Source organism: Asparagus officinalis, chromosome 8 (genome assembly GCF_001876935.1).
Source record: "Asparagus officinalis chromosome 8, Aspof.V1, whole genome shotgun sequence".
NCBI classification, from domain to species: domain Eukaryota; kingdom Viridiplantae; phylum Streptophyta; class Magnoliopsida; order Asparagales; family Asparagaceae; genus Asparagus; species Asparagus officinalis.
Window position 1 is genome coordinate 1,052,481 of NC_033801.1, and position 25,014 is coordinate 1,077,494.

The 25,014-nt window shown below is 37.8% G+C and overlaps 3 protein-coding genes across 3 annotated transcripts in view; 1 reads left to right on the forward strand and 2 right to left on the reverse strand.

Moving 5' to 3' along the window:
• LOC109819416 (trihelix transcription factor GT-3b-like) overlaps positions 1-3,292 on the reverse strand; it is a 6,342-nt gene extending 3,050 nt beyond the window's left edge. Inside the window, exon 1 of the mRNA XM_020385136.1 lies at positions 3,061-3,292. Coding sequence (XP_020240725.1) covers positions 3,061-3,292 — 232 coding nt within the window. The remainder of the gene's footprint in view (positions 1-3,060) is intronic.
• LOC109820290 (BRCA1-associated RING domain protein 1-like) lies at positions 12,125-16,930 on the forward strand. Its single transcript, XM_020386420.1, has 3 exons — positions 12,125-12,767; positions 15,900-16,071; positions 16,534-16,930. The coding sequence occupies exons 1-3, from the start codon at positions 12,600-12,602 to the stop codon at positions 16,743-16,745; spliced, it is 552 nt and encodes a 183-aa protein (XP_020242009.1). The 5' UTR covers positions 12,125-12,599; the 3' UTR covers positions 16,746-16,930.
• LOC109819417 (F-box/kelch-repeat protein SKIP25) lies at positions 23,512-24,509 on the reverse strand. The gene is given in 4 exon segments (XM_020385137.1): positions 23,512-23,733; positions 23,735-23,872; positions 23,875-24,017; positions 24,020-24,509. Coding segments are annotated over 4 exon segments (993 nt in total).

Consider the following 25,014-nt stretch of genomic DNA (forward strand, 5'->3'; position numbering starts at 1 on the left):
TCGCCGTCGCCAGCTCCGCCTCCACCCATCATCATTGCCTGTAAACCCTAACCCCAATTTTAAAAATTGGGTTTTTTTTAGCTAATTTTGATGTTCGACTTTCTTTTGGTGGGAAACAAGAAGCAAGATGAGGAGAAGAGTGACAATAATCTGGACAAGGGGGATAGTTGGAGTTCCGATATTGACGGTAGAGTTGGCATTTATTTACGAAATCACCCTATTGTTAGTTAGGAGCGCATTATTGGTTTTGCGAAGTTTTTATATTTACGAAATCACCCATTTTTATATTTACTGCAATTGGTTATGTTGTTTCGTCTCTTCAAAAAAAAATGTTTGTGTCATTTTCTAAAAAATTACCGAGTAGAATTAGTATTGTGTGACGATTGCATTTTTGATAATGATTTTAATTATAGATAAATTTTTGAGCTCTGTAGACGCTAATCAAAGTTCTTGGATCCAATCTAACCAAAGATAGTTTGAATCTAGTCTTGATAAAAAATATATATATATAACATATTACACATTGATAGCATCGGGTATGAAACTAACTTCCGGGCGCATAAAAATTTAGAATGTTATATTATAATCTATAATAGTTTTGATTAAACTTTAGATTTGAACCTAGACGCTAGAAATACCCACAACAGTGGTCTTAGCCTAACAACAAATCTTCTATTTTCAACGGTATCAAGTGTCGATCTGCGACTTGCGAGGAGTCTGCAAAATGAAAGAAAATTTGGACCACCATAGAAATTACCTCGGGCTTGCGTAACATTCTAGAACAATACACCCGCTGTAATTTGAGAGATGCGTAAGGGTGTTTTGGGCATCGAAATAAGGAAAAAATTCCGCGTTATGTAAAGCGCGTCTCAGGTGAAGATGGGGAGAAAATAATTGAATGATGGGGTGTGTGAACAGGAAGAGGAATTCGTCATCGTTGTCGGACTCAGCACACAAGAAACAGGCCGCTTTTTAATTTCAATAAATAAATAAATAAATAAATAAATAGCAGAAAAATAAAAATAAAAATTCCAGAGGATTTGGTATTCAACGAGATTGACTCTTGTTTGAACTCGATTCGGAGGCACGAAAGTCAAAACTCGCTTCTCTTGCCTCTGGATATTGTTGTGTGTTTGCAGTTTTTTGTGTGCGTGTTCGTCAAAGAGGCAGAGATATTGTCAGAGCAAACTACGGTTTTGCCTCTGATCTACCAAGAAATTTCTCGAACTTGTGTTTGTTTCTGGTTTGAGATTTTGTTTTCTGAAATCATAATGGTCAAATTTTATATTTTAGATTAGAACTTCTTTTTCATTATAAATCACTATTATTATTTTTTGGAGTCACTACAGTCACACCCTCAACCACACCCCCCAACCAGAGTCCTCTCTCGCTACAATCCACTGACCCCGGTGAACTGTAGCGAGAAAAGAGTATGGTTAGGGGTGTGCCTCTAGCATTTTCCTTTTTTTTTTACTCAAACAAATATTATATCTGCGTACAAAATGATAAACAATTACGGGTAGAAGTAAATATTAATATATTGTTTATTTAACGAATACGAGTCTCAGACGCTGCGCAAGTTGTAAATTGTGGTGTTGCTCGATACTAAAGCGCGGTTCTGTCATTATTTCTAGTCTCACGCATTCACAATAAGAAAGAGAAGCTAAATGATAAATTGGGTCGGGGAAAAAACATCTTAATATCCTCTGTTCCAAATAAAATAAAATAAAATAACTACAATTAACCATGTAGCGAATGTGCTTGCAGGCAGAATTATACCTTTTACCATATGCTTGAGTTTTCACAGAAATATGGAGAATTTTATAATTGTTGTAATTTTGTTGTTATATCTACATACATCATATATATCAACAGTAAGAATCAAATATGAAATGTAAATGTAAATAGACAAGAGAAGAAATACGGAGATAAGTGATTCTTATTTTATTTATCTTCCTCATTCCTCCATACATTTTGTCTTTCATGGATTACATTATATAGATGGGGAAGAGAATACTAAAAGTCACAAGTAGGGGAAGAGACTTCTTCTAGTAATGTCCATATTCATTGTATTTATATTTACAACACTCCTCCTTGGACATTACTACATGATGTCAATGCCTCGTTAAAAACCTCGCTAGAAAAACCCAGTGGGAAAAAAATTAGTAGAGGAAAAGAGGACATGACATACATATATTATTTCTGTTACATCAGTTGTCTCATTAAAAATCTTTCACTAAGAAAAACCATGTAGGACAAAAACTTAGCAAAGGAAAAAAAGAGTACAACTATAGATCTTCGGGATTCAAACTTGTGTTGTATTAGTTGCCTCATTAAAAACCTTTAGCTAAAAAAATCATGTGGGACAAAACTTAGCAAAGGGAAAAAGAGTACAACTATAGTCCTTCAAGGCGCAATCTTCAGAGTGGGACAAAGCTTAGTGAAAAGGAGCAAAATATGATAATAGACCATCAGGGCCCAATCTTTAGGATTGTTCTTTAAGATTTTGCTCCCCCTAAAGAAGATAGTCTTCCAAGTCTATACATATTGTGAACATATTTCTCATAAGTTGATGTAGGCAAAGATTTAGTTAACAAATCTGCAAGATTATCACTTGAGCGAACTTTTTCGATGGTGATTTCGCCATTCTTTTGGAGCTCATGTGGATAAAAGAATTTTGGCACAATATGTTTTGTCATGGTTTCTTTTACATATCCACTGCTCATTTGTGCAACACAAGTTGTATTGTCCTCATAAAGGATAGTGGCAGTAATATCATCTTTCGCTAGACCACACGAGCCACAAATATGTCGTATCAACGATCTTAATCATACACATTCTCGTGAGGCCTTATATAAAGCGATAATCTCTGAGTGGTTAGAAGAAGTAGTCATCATGGTCTGCTTAACAGACCTCTAAGAAACGACAGTACCACCACAGAGAAAAACATAACAGTCTGAGATTTGACGTTATGGGGATCAGTTATGTAGCCAGCGTTCTAATAGCCCACCAATGTCATATATTGGTTTCTATTATAGAATAGTCCAAGATCTTTTGTACCTTGAAGATAGCGAAGGATATGTTTAACGCCATTCCATTGCCTCCTTGTAGGATAAGCACTGTACCTTGCTAGCAAGTTCACCGCAAATGCAATATCAGGCCTGGTACAATTTGCGAGATAAAGAAGTACTCCAATGGTGCTCAGATAGGGAACTTCTGGCCCTAACATTTCTTCATTATCTTCTTTGGGTCTAAATGGGTCTTTATCCACTTCGAGGGACCGGACGACCATTGGTGTGCTAAGTGGATGAGATTTATCCATATAAAATCTTTTCAAAACCTTTTTCACATAGGTTGACTGGTGTAGAAAAAATTCATTCTGGGAAAATGCTCGATCTGCAGGCCGAGACAAAACTTGGTTTTTCCCAAGTATTTCATTTTAAACTCCGTCTTTAGGCATGAGCTAGCTTCTGTAAGCTCCTTGTGCGTTCCAATAACATTTATATCATTAATATAGACTAATATAATACAGAAGCCATTTTTGAATTTCTTTATAAACACACAAGGACAGACATCATTATTTGCATATCTCCTCTTCAGGAGGAACTCACTAAGTCGGTTATACCACATTCTACCCGACTGTTTCAAGTCGTATAACGACCTTTATAATTTAATGCTATACATGTTACGATTCTCATTTTCTCTTAATTCAGGAATTTTAAGTCCATCATGGACTTTCATATAAACATATTAACGTCTAATGACTCATATAAAAATGTGGTCATGACGTACATATACTGTATATATAAATTCATAGTTTCTGCCATAGGTATTAACTTGCGGAATGTAATACAATCATTAATAGGAGAATATTTTACATCTAAATCGATGTCGGGTCTCTGCGTGAACCCATTGAGCTATGAATTTAGCTTTATATCTCACCACCTTACAATTCTCATTTATTTTTCTTACGAAGACCCGTTTATATCCTACAGGGATATATGGACTACAGGTTCAAAATACTTTAGCGAGTTCAGCTTAGCCTCAATTGCCACTTTCCATCTCACCTAGTCCGAGTGCTTCAAGCACTCTGCTACCGACTTAGATTCTAGATCCAGATTATTTTCGGAGATAGTAAGAGCAACTGTAGAGGCAACTATGCTGTCGATAACTTTTATATTGATATTATATATTTCTCCTTTTTTCACAAATTCATGGCCACTTTAATTCTTATTTTATGTCAACCAAATCCTCGTCATTTCCCTTAACAATTGGATTTGGCTGTTCCGCATCTCCAATATTATGATTATCAAGTGCACGTGTAATTTATTAGAGATTTTGTCTTCAGGACAAGCCTCTTCCGGAGGTTATGAGAGTGACTGTCTTTCTATATATAATTTAGTTTGCCGCGGACTTTTATCTTTTACACTAACATGTTTTATATGCTTCTGGCACAATATGCTTCTGGCATACCAAATCATCAATGATATATTCAACATGAATATGGGGCTTAGTCATGTTTGCGTCAAAAGTTGGTTTTGTTATGGAATTCATTATATCTTCGGTCGATTACAACAAATTCAAAAGAAATAGCCTTTTTATAAGACTTCTTTTACACAACAAAAGAAAAATTACAACTTTTTAGAAACAAACGCAGGATCGTTGTTTGGATCGCTGCTTGCGTGGGATCTTTGCCTGTGCCGGGAGCGCTTTGACTCGTGGACCACCAAATCACAGATTCTGATTGAACCGTGAGGGGTTTAATGATTCTTCCTTCGTTTATCGAAGTAAGAATTTGAAGCGAATATCTTATCGATGTAAGATGTTCACTCTTCCAAAGATCAAGTCTGAGCTTAGATCTCTAGGAATGGCCAAAAGCTTCTTGAGGATGTTTGTGAAGAAGAAAGACTCTCTCTCTTGCTCTAATTCACCAAAACTCAAGGCTCTCTGCTCTAATCTCTCTTGCTCTAATTCACCAAAACTCAAGGCTCTCTGCTCTAATCTGCTTTGGAAATGCTCAGCCCCTGTCCATGATGACCATAGGGGGGTATTTATAGCCTCCTTAGACGATAACTGAAGAAATAGCCGGTCAATAACTGTCTCTTTAGGCGCGGCAGCTGATGCTGTCGCGGCTAAAGGGCGCGACAGTCGACAATGTCGCGGCCAAAGGGCGCGGCAGTCGACACTGCCGCGGCTAAAGGGGCAGTTACACCCACGTTCATACGTGTTTGAAACAGTTCTCCCACGACCTTTAACCACCTTTTTCGTGGTTTAACTGCTTTTCCACATCAGCACACGTTCTATTTCTGATACTCCGCCACGTGGACTTTAAATAATCATCAGATAACTGTATTATAACTGCTGTAGCATCCTGCTTTAACTGCCGCGGCACCATAGGTTGCAGCGGTTAAGCCGCGACACCATAGGCTGCCGCGCCTTAGCCGCGGCACCTTGGTCTGCCGCGCCTTAGCCGCGTGCACAAATCGAAGCTGGACCTCTCGTTCATGGAAGGAATCGAAAGGGGATTTTGGTTTTGGTCCTAACTGTAGTAAGGTTTGACCAAGTTGGAGTTTTGAGACGATCCTAACTGTTTAAAGGTTTGATCGTTCAATTTGTGGACCTCTCGTTCATGGAACGAATCGAGAGGGGATTTTGGCTTTGGTCCTAACTGTTTAAAGGTTTGACCAAGATGGGAATTTGAGACGATCCTAACTGTTTAAAGGTTTGATCGTTCAATTTGTGGACCTCTCGTTCATGGAACGAATCGAGAGGGGATTTTGGCTTTGGTCCTAACTGTTTAAAGGTTTGACCAAGATGGGGATTTGAGACGATCCTAACTGTTTAAAGGTTTGATCGTTCAATTTGTGGACCTCTCGTTCATGGAACGAATCGAGAGGGGATTTTGGCTTTGGTCCTAACTGTTTAAAGGTTTGACCAAAGGAGGGTTTGAGAGGGAAGATTGATCCAACGAAGTGATCGAATCTCATCTCAGCAAATGAATATTCGGAAATCACCGTGGGGATGTAGTGTTTAACACTTTGTTTGTAATGATCGGGTTATTCCTAAGAAAATTACATATAGCATTCTTTCGGGAACTTCCGTTACATGAACCATCCACCCCCAGCTTTTTCTTGTGAAACTGAGTTTATCATTATGTTTAGCTATATGATCGGGTTATCCTTAAAAGTACCATGCATGGCATTCTTCAGGAACTTCCCGTGAAAGAAAGGAAATAGTTTAGACTCATATACCTGTTGGAGTATTAAGGAGCAGTTTATACTCGTATACTTTTCGGAGTGAGGGGAAACAGTTTATACTCGTGTACCCAATGGAGTTTTATGGTCGTCTTTACTCGACTTCTTTCGTCGTTATGACGCCGGAGTCAATTAGGGCTTGGATCTTGTTTTTGAGTCCAAAGCAAATCTCAGTGGGATGAAGAACCCTTCTGTGGTACGCACAGTAATTTGGATCCATAATCATTTTAGCACCATCCTGATCTTTAATAGGTGGTAGCTCGATTTTGTCATTAGCGAGGAGGTATTCCAAGATGGCTGGAGCTTCATCATCTTCGAAAGAATATTCCTTTTGAAACCTCGGATCGAGAGTCGCATTCTCAATGATTGCAGATGTCATTGGTTGGCCTCTCTCAGCTTTCTTTCTTTTAAGAAAGTGCTCAGCTTGTTCACCCCGAGATTTTAACTCCTTCCAAGTTGTGGATGGCACGACCCCCAGAGCTTCCAGGACATCGATGGAGAGGTTATTGTGGCATGTTTGCAGGATGAACTCCTCTGTAATAGGATCTCTGCAATTCATCGCCATGTTACGGAAACGCTTGACAAAATTGTCGACTGACTCTCCGTCTTTTTGCTTCTCATCCAAAAGAGTTCCGATTGACACTTCGGTGTCATCATCGAAGAAGTTGCTGAGGAACAAACTTTCCATGTCATCCCAGCAATTGATGCTCCCTGGCTTGAGCCGTCGGTACCAATCGAAGGCGGGCCCACGAAGGGTGCCAACGAATGACCGGATCATTAAGGCCTCGTTTCCAGAGATTATGCCCAAATGAGACTTGAAATAAATCAAGTGTTGAATCGGCGAACTCTTCCCTTCAAACGGTGTGAAGTTAATCAGATTGAATTTGGTCGGGTATGGTATTGAATCCCATTCCCTCGGATAAGGACATGGAATACCCGTCTTCTTAACTTCTTGAGCCGTCATCAAAGCATTGATTTTGTCTTCAAGTTTTTGCATTTTCCCGTCATCGTCTTCATTTCTTTCTGAATGATGTCGAGTAAAGATAATTGGACCACCCCCAGTGAGAGGTGCTATTGAACCACCCCCAATATCGTTATTGGGAGGATCCGTTAAACCACCCCCAGCGTTATTGTCATTGGGAGGTGTATCAGCCATAATGACTTCATCCACCTCTGGATCACTGTCCTCTACAACATTCCGAGTGTGGTGGCTGGATTCAAGTCGCTGATTGGACTCAGGAGGTTGAGGCTGTTGAGTTAACAGTTCTCTCATTTGTTGGATAGCCAACTTCATTTCTGTCTTCACTTCAGCTCTAATTTCTTCACGTTGTTTGGCTAGAGCTTCCTGAAGTATTTGAGTGAACTGATCAGCAGTGATTGTGAATACTTCTCTGATTTGTCCTGTGCTAGACATTGTATCATCAGAAGCGATTGCAGAATAAGTGTCCGAGAATTCATCCTCCGAGGACATTCCTTCTTGCATTCTCTTGTAGTCTCTGCGTCTGATAGCTCCTAATTGGAGTCGAGACATCCTTTGAGCAATTCTTGGATTGACTTTTCCTTTCGGGGAAAAGTCGGGATTTGAGTCACTTGAATGCTGTTTAGACTTTCTTCTATCAGCTACGTTGATGGTGACTTCAGGGAATTCATCATTTTGGGCAGCTGATTTTCTTTTGCGGAAATGTCTCAGCTTAGGCTTTGATAATGCAGAGACTTTTCGTGGGATGATTTCTCGTTTGAAACAGTCACATTCTGATAATGCTGTTTTGACGAGTCGTGCACAGGAACAACGAGAGTTTATCTCTCGAATAACTCTCTTTCGAAAATTATTCACAACCTCAACTTGATAATACGATTCATCGGTATGATTGCCAAAAAATCGTATCGTCTGTTGGTATGATCTCCCAGGTATGACGATATCATTTGGTGAATGCGTCTTCTTCTGGGAGTATAAAACCTTGTTGGCATTCTCAGGACAATTTATTTTTGTCTTTAAGCGATCCAAGGTTATGTCGGGAGTCGCACGTTTAGAACCACCCCCTTGTGGGTATGGAGTCTTAACGGGCTCCGAATGCTGATTTTGCATAAGTCCAGACTTCAGAATCCAAACTTGGCGGAGTTTTGGTGATTCTTTGGTCACCGTTTCCTTCCTCCTTTCTCGTCTTTGTTGTAAGAGAGCACGGGCATGAACAACGTTTGCACGACGTTTTTGTATACGTTCTTGGAGGGTCGAACGAGCCCTTTTGATGAGTGTCCATTCCTCCGTTGTGAATTGTGCAGAAACGTGAGTAGTTCGTCGTTGCGTTGAACGAACCACTTGTTGTTTCCTCGACTCTAAGTCCGCATAATAACGAACTCCGTCGGTTTGTTCAAATGCCTTAGCTATTTGACGAGCAAGACGCTGACGCTGTCTCTGACGAGCTCTTTTCGTCAATGTCGTCGGGCTTTGATTCGATGACTCTTCAATTAGATAAGAGCCATTTTGAGCAGAGGTGTTGCGAGTGAAATTCTCAGCAACAATCAAGCGAGAGTCTTCATTTTGTGCCTTCTTTGGCATGCAACTCTTCCTCAATTGTGAGATCCTCTTGTACTTGCGAGATAATGAAGATCTTGAAGAGGATGATGAGAGATATTCCTCAAACTTGGTTTGGTCGAATTCGTATTCGACCATGGATTCAACTGGAATCTTGATCGGCTGCGACACGACGGTCTCGGCAGCGAGACCGTTGGCTCCCACTGTGGTCGCCAGCTTGTTTGCGTCAAAAGTTGGTTTTGTTATGGAATTCATTATATCTTCGGTCGATTACAATAAATTCAAAAGAGATAGTCTTTTTATAAGACTTCTTTTACACAACAAAAGGAAAATTACAACTTTTTAGAAACAAACGCAGGATCGTTGTTTGGATCGCTGCTTGCGTGGGATCTTTGCCTGTGCCGGGAGCGCTTTGACTCGTGGACCACCAAATCACAGATTCTGATTGAACCGTGAGGGGTTTAATGATTCTTCCTTCGTTTATCGAAGTAAGAATTTGAAGCGAATATCTTATCGATGTAAGATGTTCACTCTTCCAAAGATCAAGTCTGAGCTTAGATCTCTAGGACTCGCTAGAAGCTTCTTGAGGATGTTTGTGAAGAAGAAAGACTCTCTCTCTTGCTCTAATTCACCAAAACTCAAGGCTCTCTGCTCTAATCTGCTTTGGAAATGCTCAGCCCCTGTCCATGATGACCATAGGGGGGCATTTATAGCCTCCTTAGACGATAACTGAAGAAATAGCCGGTCAATAACTGTCTCTTTAGGCGCGGCAGCTGATGCTGTCGCGGCTAAAGGGCGCGACAGTCGACACTGTCGCGGCCAAAGAGCGCGGCAGTCGACACTGCCGCGGCTAAAGGGGCAGTTACACCCACGTTCATACGTGTTTGAAACAGTTCTCCCACGACCTTTAACCACCTTTTTCGTGGTTTAACTGCTTTTCCACATCAGCACACGTTCTATTTCTGATACTCCGCCACGTGGACTTTAAATAATCATCAGATAACTGTATTATAACTGCTGTAGCATCCTGCTTTAACTGCCGCGGCACCATAGGTTGCAGCGGTTAAGCCGCGACACCATAGGCTGCCGCGCCTTAGCCGCGGTACCTTGGTCTGCCGCGCCTTAGCCGCGGCACCTTGGTCTGCCGCGCCATAGCCGCGGCACCATGTCCTGCCGCGCCGCCATATGTTGCTTGATGACGTGTATATTATTCTTCTATATCGTCTTGAGTGGTGTTTGAATGTCTGTAAGCATTTTTTGACGCCTACAAGTCACTCTTTTCTTAGCAGATTATCATGTGAACTTCTGGTTCAGTTTGACTAGTTCGTGGATATAAATATTGAATATCTTTTTCACCAATAGAATTTCTTGACATTATTTTGTATTTTGGGCACTAATCTCCCCTAATGTCAAGAATTGATCTTCAATAAAAATATAGTCAGCGTACCAAATTATAAATTGATCCCCTAACATGGGCCATAGGTTATTAACAGAGTTTCATAAATAATATATGTACCTTCACCGAGGTCCCATAGAGGTACGCTATGGTGGTGATATAGAAACATGGACTGCAAATAAAGAATACGCAGATGGAAAATATTTCGCTTCTTCACCACGTATTAGATAAAGGGGGAAAATTGTGATATGCAGTTGGTCGGATTTGGTTTGAATGCCCCATTTAATTTAAGGAAATCCGACAAATCATATTTTGCCCAAGATGACCCAATCGCTCATGCCAGAGTTTAAAAGAATTTGGGTCCCTAAATCTCAAACTCATCGCAACATGGTGTATTTTAGGTCAGACAAATTCTAAAATGTACACATATGAATAAAAACCACATAGGTTCACAAGAGTTTAAAGCAAAATCAAGATAAATTAAAATTGTCTGACAAATGTATATAATCCAAATATAGAGAAACCAAATAGTTTACCTTGACCACCTCGATAAGATCCACTTCAATGTCTACTACCTTCAGATCTACATACATCATATATATCAACAGTAAGAATCAAACATTAAATGTAAATGTAAATAGACGAGAGAAGAAATAGGGAGATAAGTGATTCTCATTTTATTCATCTTCCTCATTCCTCCATACATTTTGTCTTCTATGGATTACATTATATAGATGTGGAAGAGAATACTAAAATTCACAAGTAGAGGAAGAGACTTCTTCTAGTAATGTCCATATTCGTTGTATTTATATTTACAACAATAACCAGCAAAAGTTAATAACTAAGCTAGTTAACAATGTTTATTTGTTCTTAAATCACATTTACCCATCTGAGTAATAAAAAAAAGTTGCGCGTATTCATTATGAAGTCACACAAAATATATAGACTCACCCAACTAAATAATCTATTGCTTTAGAGGGTAATAATATTCATTTACTCAGCTGTATATTGCCAATTGTTCAACAGTATAATTAAAACATATTAGTAACTAGGTAGCTTAATTTACAGCATAAGTTTTCTCCTTCAGCATCTTAATCAACACAATCCTCAACAATACCCTCTATTTTACTGAATTTTCATTTCTTCGCCCTGAGAGTCCTATTACCTAGAGATGTTAACATTTTAACAAGTCCTGGACTCCTAGTTACAAATAAAAATCATAATCGAGACTTTAATCTGCATGTTTATGAGATTCAAGTGTACCCCAAGAACAACAAATTCCTGAATTAGCAAACTACATGTTTTAAAAAAGAACAAGATTAAATGAGTCAATTCTCTCTGTAACAAGAATCTTTTAGTTGGCAAGTTAATAAAATAAAAATTACAACGCTTTTTCAGTTAAGAATCTGATTATATTCATAAATTCCTAGGTTTTCTGTATGAAGTGGCCTCTCCTCAACTCAACTGTTTAGAAGAAGGGGGGCAAGAAAGCAATTATCGAAAGGGTTATTCGCATACATAGCCCTTACAATATTAGTATTTGCAAAATTACTCTTTAAGTCATAATATTTGAAAAAACTACCCCAAAAATCATCAACTTCGAGTGAAAATACCCCTAAAATTGAAAATCATCAACTTGGTGAGCAAGAATTCTATAATTTTGTTAATAAATTTTACATTGTAGTTGCACATTAGCCTATTACAGTTGATGATTCGAGGGGTCTTTTTGCAAATATTGAATTTTGGAGGTTGCAAATATTGATTTTAGGAGGGTAGTTTTGCAAATATTCGTAGTGTAAGAGGTATATATGCAAATAGCCCTTTGTCTAAACTCCTGACGGGTCCTCGGACCCGCTAACGCCTGAACCGGATCAGATAAAGATTAAAATGTGAACGAGACCCGACCCGAATAAATCCGCATATAAAAATCTCATCGGCGGCGGTCCCTGAGCTCTCTCTCTCGAAACGCCCAGAATCCCCAAATCGAGCCAGCGAGCGAGAGAGCTAGGGTTTCTTGCAGTCTAGGGTTTCCTCAAATCCTCGATGTTCATCCCTTCAGATAATCCCTTCATCTGAAATCAAATCCTTTAAATCCCTCTTCTACTCAACCAATCTCTCCTTCTTCATCTCGATCTAGGGTTTCAGTCCCCAAAATTATGATCATTTCGCCTTCGGTCGCCATCTCCATCTCGATCCATCAGAATCTTCGCGCTTTTGGCCCCGGTCTCAATCCCTTCGCACCTCACGGCATGGGAAACTATTCGCTCTCTCGCTAATCCTCTACCAGTTAAAATAGCAATCTTGAGTACTATGTAAACTCGAATCTGGCAGTTTCAATCCTTCGGCCATATTTTGGGAGTTTTAGATCTATCTGAAGATTTGACTTCTTGAATTTGGGAGATATTGGCGGTAAAGTATGCTGCAGGAACGGGAAATCTGGCGGTTTGGTTTTCAGGACGAGCAACAGGAGCGGCCGAGGCGGCAGCTGACGAGGAGGCAATCGTTTAACCAGGGATGGAAAGAGAGGGATGATAGGGGCTGGACCTTGCTCCATATTGCGGCTCGCAAGGGCGACCTTAAGGAGGTTGGTTTTCTTGTTGACAAGTTTGATTTCTTTGGGCGGTAGATTATATCAGTGTTATTTTTGGTCGTATATATTTTAATTATTAGGCTATTGTTGCACACCACGGATTGCACGTATAGTTGTTTTATAGATTTTGTAATGATGAAATCTAAGCTAATATCATTAGAAACCTTGATGTGCTAAATTAATCTAACTGTTGTTCTATATTCTTTCGCGTCCAATTCGACACCTGAATAGATATAGTCACTCACCTCCATACCATGGCCCAACATCAACCTCATAATACTTTGCAGCGTTTCAATTTCCTTAGGGTCGGTGCAATGAGCTGCATAGCATCTGATACAAATGGAATTCTACACTTATAGGAAACTACTTAAAAATGAAAAAGCATAAAAGTTGAAGTTTAATCTTGTGCTCAATGAATATTATTCAACTATTATCCTATAGTGCATGTTTAGCATCTAGAAAGTAAATGAAAAGTGGGAAAAGGTTTGAACGCAATTTTACTTCTTATTTTTTCCTGCTTGGCAATTAGGAAGTGCTTGGAAAGTAAATGGAAAGGGCGTGGTGTCACATTAGACTTTTATAACCCTGCACTTTCTCAAATTCTTTGAAAAAGCAGATGGAAGATGAATTAAAAGGAGCGAGAAATCATATTTTGTTATACCTCCCTTTTCTTTCATTTTCCACTATCCATATTGCATAGAAACCAAACAGTATGCATAAAGAAAGTGGATGTCAAGTCATATGCGACATCCGTTTTTCACTCTTTTCACTTTTCATAATTCAAGTAAAATTTGTAAATAAAAGTCATGAGAAAATTTGTTTCTCTCACGTTTTATTTTCCATTTAGATGCTGTTTGGTTCATTTGAAAACGTAAGAAAACCCTTAGAATAACCTGACGTCACCCCCCTTGAATTTTTTTTGCAAACAAGGTTCCTATTGATTTGTTTGGTTAACATTTTTAGGAGAAGGGTTTCCATAAAGTGCTGAGAACTTCAATTTTTGTAGAAACCCAATCCTGAGCAATTTAATAGGAATTGGGGGTGGAAATCTGCTATTGGCCAATAAAATAATAGTCCACTGTGGGTCAACCTTTGTTTTTTATGAGTGGTAACGTCATTATGATGATTCCATTGTAGATTTCCAAAGTGTGGTTTGACTGGTTTATTAATTTTTCTTTGGTTTGATCCAAACTATGGATTGTAATGGAAATTATTTTCCACTCATGTCCTAAGGACAAACCAACGAAGGTGAACAAGTTTCCCAAGAAAGCCCCAGAAAACTGTGGAAAAAGTTTATTTTACTACTAAGTTGGGTTTTCTAGAATTTCTGGAAAACAATCAAACAGCCCCTCGTTCTCCGTTGCAGAACACGCTGTTAGAAGGTGTTTGAAATGGAAAGGTAAATAGAAAATTGAAACTGAAGAAAAAGCATTTTCTCAAGAAACCACTTTCTTATTATTCTCTTTGTAAATCTTGTTTGGATGAAACTGGAGAAATGGAAAGTTGAGGTGTGGTAGTTGGTGTGCCACTCATGCTTTACATATTGTTTGATTACTTTTGTAAAATAGTTGGTGCAAAGGGTTAAGATACGGGGAGGGATGCAATATCAATTTCTCACATCTCAATGCAATATCAGTTTATCTCATCTCAATTCACTTTCCATCAACTTTCTCAGAAATTGTTAGAAAATTAAATAGGAATGTGATGTCAATCTCTTTAATTTCCATTTACTTTCTAATCATTTTCTAGTTGTCAAATAGGAAAAATAGAAACTAGATCCACTTTCAAGTATTGGGTCCACTTTCCAGTTACTTTTTTGCTTGTCAAACATGCTCAGTATGCAAATCAAATTGCAACTAAGTTTGGGATTTAAAGCTTTATCCACCACATCAAGTCAAAAAAAGTTGTCGATGACAAGTCGGACAACATTATGATATCGAATATTTTTAGACGTGTATACAAAATCTTGAACATCCTTCTCACCAGACTTGATGTCATCAAAAGTATTTGTGGATTCGATAAACATTGTATCATGAGGATAAATTTCTAAGAAGTTGATCGCCGTGTTATATATTTGTATCACTCCACCAATCAAACATGAAAGAGTACCTTTTGGAGTCTCTTAAAGTCCCTCGCTTTACACCACAACTTCAAAGTTGTGAGGATCCTTTTTCTATGGGCGAAAACTTGGACTTGCGCTCCGTCACTGGCATCAGCCTTTTTGAAATGCATATTAAAAGTATCTGATATTGGTGTCTTCATGATAAAAATGTTTGCTTTGCATAGGCTGTCTAATGCTTAACTGTAAAAATAGCTGGAACGAGTTTGTCATCTATTGCCATCTTTTCTCTAGGTATTCAAATCCAAATTGTATTCATAAGCGCAAGTTTATTGCATGTACCTACTTTTTCATTTGGAAACTTGCTGTTGATTGATCTATCGCTTGGAATTCACCTATCAAGTTTTAAATTGAATTAATTACATGTTGAAAGTATGCTTACCCTTCTATGGTTTGTTATAATCATCATTACCATGTAGAGCTCATTTGCGAGAAATTTCAGTATGTGAGCATATCCATCTAAGTATTGCTTCCTTTCTTATTAGTTCATTTTATGATTGTTGATGTGTTTAAAAGCTGGCTGCTTGTCCATATGAGTATATAGGCAAGTTTTTATCTATGTACTTTGGAAATTTTTTTGAAAGAAACTGCCACGATTTCTTATATGCTGAAATGGTGAGGGAAATATCTTCCTTGCTGGATATTGTGTCGTCCTTTTAGTGCACAACATGAACAGCATATTAGAATGGGAATAATCCAAATGAGCAACGATTATTACAAACGAAGATATCACTAGAGAATTTGTTTGCTAACTTTATTTACTGAACCAATGAAAATGTCCTGTTGCAGGGTTTTTCTCCTTGATGAGAACCCTTAAATCTCTAAGAGCCTACTTTAGTTGCTTCAGTTCTTGCATATCTTTTGGCACCCTTTTTTATTTTATTTTTTATTTTACATTTAAAACACATTGACATATAACGCAGTGACATATATTGGTAGAAGGTAGCATGTTTTTTATTGGTTTTTCCTCTACAGGTCATAATTTTATATGTTTCGTTTTCTCACAGGTAAGACGACTATTGGATGAAGGCATGGATGTCAACACGCCTGCATGGGGACCCAAATCTCAGGGGGAGACCCCTCTACACCTTGCTGCTCAAGGTGGACACATCAAAGTTATGGATGAACTGCTTGAACGTGGTGCCAACATAGATTCCAGGACTAAAGGCGCTTGTGGCTGTAAGCTTGTTTGAACTTATTGATCAAGTTTTAAAGAGCATTTTAAGAACCATGTAAACCCTTGTATTCATTTATTTGTTCTGTGTACTTATATATGTGAATTTTAGTTGTTGTCCTTGTATTCCATCCATGGCATTAATATGCCCCAAAGAGATATCAACCATAGGTCACCCCCAGTGCAGTGATCCAAAGGTTGATATCCCTTTGGTTCACCGTTTAGTCTATGCACCATTTAGTCTATGTTGTAGAGTAGTGCACTGTATACTTTTTCCTATTGTGAGTTCTTTCTGTGCCTTATTTTTATGAATTTGAAACTTAAATTGTGGGTTCTTAGTTGTTGATTGCTGTAACGCGTGAGCAGGAATTTAATTTCAGACCTTTAGAAAAGTTGTGTTTAATATGAAATAATACACTGAAGGCTTTTATGATTTATGCCTGCACTAATCCTTGTTATTTGTTCAGGGACTCCTCTTCATAGTGCAGCCAAGGAGCGAAACAAAAAAGCTGTCAAATTTCTAATAGAAAATGGTGCTTTCCTGCCTCCGGACATTTTCGATCACAGGTTCAATCCACCCCTCCATTACTGCAGTGGTCTGGAATGGGCATACGAGATGAAGCGCCAACAAGATGAAGGCTTCTCAAGCAGTCAAACCTCTTGCAGCTCCGAGAACTAAATCAAAGCTTCAGTTTGAATCTTTGATCGCTTGATATGGAATTATATATGTTCATTATACTTGGGAATGTATCTACTGTGTTTCAGTTGTAGCATGGCTTCCTTATTTTCATCTGTCTGGTGTGATGGCCATTTGTGACATTAAGAATAATATGCCTAAATAAAGCGGTTTGTTTGTAGTGAGAATCATGTTGGTTCTCAGTTGAGTATGATCAAGTTTTAATCCTAATGTTAATGAGAAAAGACTGCTTTCTCTCTCTTTTTATCTCATGCTTAATTTTTTTTATTTATGTCATGACTTAAATTTTTTTATTTATGTCATGACTTGGTTTATGTTTTGTTCCTTTATAACTTTCATCACTCTTTGCTCTTTTCATACGAGAAAAAATAGATTTATGTTTTTGGATAATTTTGGCCTCTCTTGTTAATTAAGGCTAGTGAGTAGGGGTGCATTCTGTCCAGATATGGTTCGGATATAACACTTATCATATTTGTATCCGTTTTTAAAAAACGGATACGGTTACGGATATGCGTCGGTCGGAAAAAGTCAAGATCATATCCGCACTAAACAGAAACGGATACTGTTCGGATATTAGAGAATGGGATGCCGGTATGGTCGCATTATATTTTTATTCATATTTTTTTCTTAAAATGATGATCCGGATATCCGAACCGTACGGTTATTTTAAACGAAACAACTTTGATTTTAAAAGTGCTAGATATAATTGTTTAAAAGTCATTTCTTAAAATTATTCGATCGAGTGAAGAACAACATCTGATATTACAATGTCAATCAAGCACTTCAATCTGATCGGATGGCCAAATGGGGGAAAAAAGGATTTATTATTGTACTGCGATCCTGGTTGTCCTCCTTCCTCAATCGCCTAAAAGGCCCAGCTAGCAAGCAACTCCCTTACATCCAACCCAACATTTCTTCAAAAATTAAAAGAACCCAGACAAAAGCCATCGCTAAAGTTCTGTTTGTGTGCCTTTTCATCAAAGTGCTAAAAAAGCACACCCGCTCCTTTGTCGCCTTTATTGGGCCCCAAGAGATGGTAGGAGAATGAGAATCCCATCTTTTTTTTTTTTTTCCATTCAACACTAAAAAGGACAGTTAGGCTTAGCTAATCCCATTAATGAAAGTTTGTCCTGTTGCAATTCTACGTAGGGCAAGTGTTTTTTTTTTTTTTTGTTGGGTCCATTTATGTCTTCACTAAATAAATAAAATGAAATAAAAAATCAATATGAAAAAAAAATCAACACTATGTGTATTATTTTACCAACAAACAAAATCAACACAAATAGTAGACAACATCAATATGAAAAATAGATAATTACTAGATTAGCTCAAGCACATCTCAACTTAAAATTCTCTTCTTAAAAGGAAATGAGCTGGTCCCTGATAAGAAAAAAAAAAGGCAAGCTAGGAACCTTAGTACGAAGAAATACCAAAAGGATAAAGCCAAACAAGAAGGGGAAAAAAAAAAAAATTTGAGGGACAGATTGATGGAAGCTTAACCTCAAAGACTACTCATCATCTCAACACGTATAACCAAATATAAACTCCAATGTAACAGGTCAACCACTCTCTTTCATAAATCTAATTAAGGAGAGAAAATATGTATATATACAACCACAAACTTTTGAGGGACATTAATTAGAGAAAATATATATGGACCCAACAAACTTATTGGGAAAAAAAAAAGAAGAGAGAGATAGAAAGACAAAGAGAAAAAAACATTGCAGATAATCCCTCAATTATTTTAATTCGAGAAAGAAACATCAGGGTTTCAGGGGCCTTGTAAATAATCTTAATTTGAATTTTTTTTATGCAGTTTAAAATAGAAAATGGGTTAAGTGATGTGCTCCTAATAGTAATATGCAGCTCTGTTCTTCAATTTGCATACGCTCACATCATTAATTGATTGGCCTGTGGTAACTTTATATTAATAATAATAATAATAGTAATAAAACGAATTAAGACATCATTTTTGTCCTTTTCCAAATTAACTTCCTTCATATATATATAACAATAACTTCCTTAAATTAAATTGAGAAGAAGGGAATGATCCGACGGCCGTTGTTAATCCGGACTCATGCACAGTGCGGTTTTATTAGCCATGCAACGTACGCGTTTCCCTATTTGATTGCGCTGAGTGTGATTAATTAACATAAAGTACATACCACTTAATTTAGTCTTTTGAGAGTACTTATTGAATTTAACATTTCGTAATTTCTCTTTTTTTGAGGTCAAACGACCTATATCAAATTATTGGATATTACATTAATTCCTGTTAGAAGTTAAATATTCTACGAGTGAGAGAAAACAAAAGCAATCACAAAATGCATGAATTTTTTTTTGTGCATAGTTCGGCAATTTACTTCTATCCACTGTTGCACTAGAGTTACTTTCGTTTCTGATAAAATTATACAATTACAAGAAAGGGACAAATTTTCAAAACCAGCCTTTTTGATTTTTTATTTGTAAAAAACGACCCATTTTCAAAATATTTGTAAAAACCGACCTGGTTTCAGCCTCAGCGCTGAAACCAGGTCGGTTTTTGAAAAAAAATTTCCGAAACTTCACGGGAGTTGAACTCCCGTGAAGTTTAGCAGCTTTTAATTAAGCTGCTAAACTTCATGGGAGTTCAACTCCCGTGAAGTTTCACAGTTAAAAAAAAAATTTGAACTGTGAAACTTCACGGGAGTTGAACTCCCGTGAAGTTTAGCAGCTTAATTAAAAGCTGCTAAACTTCACGGGAGTTCAACTCCCGTGAAGTTTCGGAAACTTTTTTTCAAAAACCGACCTGGTTTCAGCGCTGAGGCTGAAACCATGTCGGTTTTTGCAAATAAAACTGAAATAGATCGTTTTTTACAAATAAAAAACCAAAAGGGTTTGAAAATTTGTCCTACAAGAAAGAGTAACACCCGCACGCATATAAAGATAGAGATTAAAGCTACACGCTACATGTAGAAGTACAACAATTCGTTTATCGCCAAATCAATTTTTTTGGCTTAATTGAACTGATCCAAAATTTAACTTTATTAATTACGTCACCATATAATTCTTATACGTTTCGTTTTAGGTAGGACATGCAAAAAGTCTAAATTAAGGTATGCAAGTAAAGAAGGAACTATTAATTAAAAGATGCCGGCCTGCACAAAAGCTTGACTATTACCAATTCTGCCTTTTAGCAAACAAGATCAATGCAAGTGTGACTGTCAAGAAACTTGCAAAGTTTGCGAGGATGGTCTTCAGCGGTCATAATAATTTTTTTTTGTAGCCGTCTTGTGTAGATTTTATTGGAATAACCTCCATTGATTGTGGCTAGGATTAAAAAAATCCAATTAAAATGTACCCGAGTACAGTATTACATGTTTAATTAAAATGAAATTATTAAGCCTTGAAGTATGAAAGTCATGCTAAGGAGAAATTGGAATATTGTTTAAGTAATATTTCATTCTCTCTATGATCTTTTTAATAGAACATTTCATAGAGTACACTTTAAGTAATTAAGTGGCTAATTAATTCCATTTTGGATTCTAGTTTTTTTATACCAATTATTATTTTTGTTGATTTGCACATGATCATACATTTATCTAAGTAAATCAAGAATATTATCCAATTAAGAAATTGGAATACTTAATTTGATTCTACTCGTTCTTATCCCTTTCAATCTTTGGATAGCTTTACAACATTTCTCATCATCATGATACATTTTAAAAGTTCATAATCTGCAAGAAGTATAAAATTTTACAACTGACTATCAATCTGGCAGCAGAGCTCTATATAAATATCAAATCACCTGTGGCATTATCCATTAAATTACATATTTCGCTATTAAATGAACTAAAATGAAATACACAAAGTCAGCTCACTGATATCATTGGCCTAACTTATGCTTTAAAATAAATGAACCAAAAGAGCATCTTTGTCCTTTTCCCCAATTTCATTGATGTATACATATGATTAATTCACAATGACGTTAAAAATCAAGAAAATAATGAAGAAAATTGGTTATACAATCCTGTTCTAAATCTCTAGAATAAAATTTTATAGTTAGCTATCAACTTCACATCAACGCTATAATTTTAAAGTTGATATTATAACTCATGATGTAGATTCCTACATTATTTAGGTGTGTTACAGTAGCCAATGAATATGAGAGGTCACAGCCAGCTAGCATATGCTACTCATTAACAAATTAATTAACGTCACCTTCTCATTACATAGAAATCCACTGACTATTGGCTTAATGTTAATTAGCATAAAGAAAAGAGCACTTTTGTCCTTTTTCCAACTCCTTTTAAAAAAAGAAAATCTCTCGTACAAAACAACTCGAACATTATATCTTGAGCGTGTAATAGTTTTAGCAAAAAATGGTACATGCATGTATAGTACCAGTATCTAACCACAGCCATCTACAACAATTAAATACATGATTAATACGTAAGAAGTACATGACAGAAGAGTAACTAACAACCTTCAGTACTCTCAATATCTCATTAATGTTTATGATCATGATTAACAAATTTGATTGTGATCATGATCTCTCCACTTCTTAATTAGTTATTGAACGCTAGCTACTTTGTGTTTTTACTCTTCCATAATTCTATGAGTTTCTTGTCTCGAAGAGGGAAATGCTCAGAATTAGAGGGCAAGAGTTCATAAGCCAACATTGATATTGATAATTAAATCGCTTATTTACCCAAAAATAATAAAATTTAAAATATATCAAAGCTCATATTTTGATGGATATCTATCTACAATTAATTAGAAGACCTATATATTATCTAATAATGTCCCTAATTCTTAGCATGTGCTGTTGCTTCTCCATTAGCAGATAACCCTATTTTATCTCCTAAAGTTCTAAAGTATGTGACATAAATAAGCAAAAATAATCAACATGTGCCGACCTACACAAAAGTTTAACCACATGAGACCCATTCCATAATGTAGCAAAGTTTGCGGAGTTTGCAAGGATGTTACTATGATATAATAATTAAAGAGGTATTCACATATATATTTTTTGCCATCATCAACAAGATTGTCGATTTTAATTAATATCATCATCCACAAAGGCAAGAAAAATTTCAAATTAGAATATATATGGAAGTGTGCACTATAGTTAACAGGATTTTTAAAAATAAAAAAAATTGAGTCCGGGATAATACATGAAGAAAAAAAACGATACGTTAAATTCTCTACTATAATGTACACATGTTGTTTATTTAATCGAAGCATGACATTTTGTAATTGATTTATGAACTATTTTCTCTAATTTTAGCTTGCTTTTAGATTGTATAAAATTGAAAAGAAAATGGCATGAGCTAATAGATGACTGCAGCTATCATTTGTACTTTTGAGGAAATTTTCATCTATATATCCATCCTACAACAAGACAAACAAAAGACAATGAGTTATATAGGGTTTTGTATATATGTTATGAAAATATGTCAAAAATTACATCCATATTAGTTGACCTTTATCATCCCAAAGAAAGGTTTCCAGCACATTTTGAGTAACCCATCTATATGATGTTGATTGAACAAGAAGATACATCCATTCGACAATAAATATGTGTCAACAAGGTGTAAAGTAGAGAAGGTAAAAAAGTGAATTATAGTTTTGCATAAAAGTCTCCTATTAAGGGGGAAAAGGAAAAAAAATATCTCAAGCCTGAAATTTATCTTTATATATTTATAACAAACATATGTCATTAAAGTTTAGCTTCTGATAATTCTGTATCGTTTGTTGTTATCATCAGAGACATCTAAAGGCTCGAGTTTAGCTTCTGACTAGGGGTGCTAAACCGTATCCGTATCCGACCAAATATTCGTAACCATATCCGTTAGGATACGGATGTGGTTACTCAAATCTATAACCGATTTGATATGGTTACAGATATGGTTTTATAGTGAAATATCCGTATCCGTATCAGAAATATCCGAATACATATTAGTCATACTCTTACGATAGTTTCGATTCTTAGATTATGAATTTGTGGTTAATTTTGATGACCAAGATGTCTAATCTTAACTTTTCAATTATAATGAACATATTAACGAACTATTTTGTATTGCATGAACTATGTTTTTCTCAATACTATCTAATTTTCTCATATCCGTTTTTGTATCCGCATGCATATCCTTATGTATATCTGTAACCGCATCCGATTTTTTAGTGGATATGGTTATGAATTTTTCTTACCGATGTATATTAGTATTTGTGTTCGTATCCGAGATGGGTAAATAAATATGGATATGATAAGCATCACATCCGATCCGTATCCGGACGGAATGCACCCTTACTTCCGAAATTAAAACTTCTTCACGAAGCTTCGTGAGCAAATAATCACATGGCCCATTAATTTCAAAATTTAATTTTTACCAAGATAAGATTTAGGTGGGCAAGATCGACCTATCCAAAAGCCTCTAGATTTCTTCACATGCGACAAATATTCGCCATCTCATCAAACTCAACCCTGTAGAGGCTGTAGTCAAATTACACCTTTTCCCCTTCAAATCAACAGCAATAAAAAAAGAAGAAGAAGAAGGAAGTACATCATAACCAATGGCCCCAATTCGCTTAACTCATCAAACTTTATTCTATTAAAAACAAAAAGGTTTTAAAAAAAAAAATATCAACCAAAAGAGCATCTTTGTCCTTTTCCCAACCCACTTCTATCCATATTAATTAATAATAATAATAAGATGATAATAATCACAAAATTTCACAAATCCAACGGTCAAGATTCACCCCCTCCTCATCCTGGGCAACACGTGCAGCGCGACAACCCTCCTCCCCTCCGGCGGCGAAAAAAAAATCGGCCGCCGTCTTCGACGACCGCCGCGGACCGACCCAGCCAACAAGAGCCAGCAGGCATCTCGGCCCATCTGTCGGATCCGACGTCGTAAGTTATTCCCTCCTTCGCCCTCGCCCCTCGATTCACCATGCCACAGCTTTCGTTGGAAAACACCATCTCGATCGGCCTCCCGGCTGAACCTGCCGTCTCTCAACGGGCTCAGAGGCTCCCACCCGGACCCGGCCCGTTTCAGGTCCCACTTCTCGGCCGACCTCGCGAGCTCGGAGCTGTACTCGGACCCGACGCCGGACGCCACGTAGACCGCCTCCTGCGGCGGGATCCGACGGCGCACCAGCGGCGGGGGGAGGGATCTCGGGCCCAGGTGCCAGCGGGAGCCGAGGGGTCGAAGACGAGGGCTGGGGAGGCGGGGAGAGGCCGCGGCGGTGGCGAGACGAGGACCAGTTTGCGGCGGCGGATGCGGACTGGACGGGGAGGCGGCGGGCGACGAAGGAGGGGTCGGGTGAGTGGGGGCTGGGGAGGGAGGGCGCGGAGCGGGCCCACTTGCCGGTCACCGGTGAAGGAGGAGAGGGAGATCGGGTCCGGGTCGGGGCCGAGAGGAGGGCGTAGAGGTTGGGTAGGGGGAGGTGGAGGAGAGGAGGCTGCGCCAGGAGCGGGAGACTGAGAAGAGGAGGAGGGGAGAGGAGAGGCGAGAGGTGGGCGAGGTGGTCGGGGAGGCCGGGAGGAGGAGCTCCTCCTGGGCGGCGGGATTTGTCGGCGGCAATGGCGTCGGCGGCGGCGGCGGCGCGGGGGAGGAGGAGGAGGAGGAGGAGACTCTGGATCGCTTTGAGCGGGACATTCGGTATGAGATGATGAGCCTCCAGAGGGAGAGGCTTCTGAGCTTTGGGGAGGTGAGCTTCTGGCGTTTTATTTCTTCTGCGATTTAGCTGATTGGCCCTCATGTTTGTTTAAATTGCAAGAAACTGTCTGTATCTTTAAAAAAAAAATTTTGATTGGAGTTTTTTTTTTGAGATATTGGCCCGTTGCATCTTTTAATCGTTTTTAAATTGGTCCCCAGTAAGTGGAGCCAAACCGTTAAAAGTGCTATCGAGATTGGAGACCCAGTTTGGTATTTGTGGAGCTCATGTTAAGTTAGATGCTAAAAAATCTAAAAAATATCATTTGTTGACTGTAAGTTGATTCTAAAATTTGTAAGGTGTTCGGTAAAACCTTGTTTAAAATTATTGTAATAAGTGAAAATAACAAAAAAGTAGATATAACTATAACTACCAGAATAGATAATCTAATTTTAAAACATAAAATAATAACGTCAAAAACCAAAGGATATATACGGTACACAAATTACAAAAAGATAAAGATGCTTATAAAAGCATCTATAGGTTGCTTCTAAAACTACCATCTTAAAAAGGAGAAATTCTTGCCTACTCATGTAGTAGGCAAGATGAC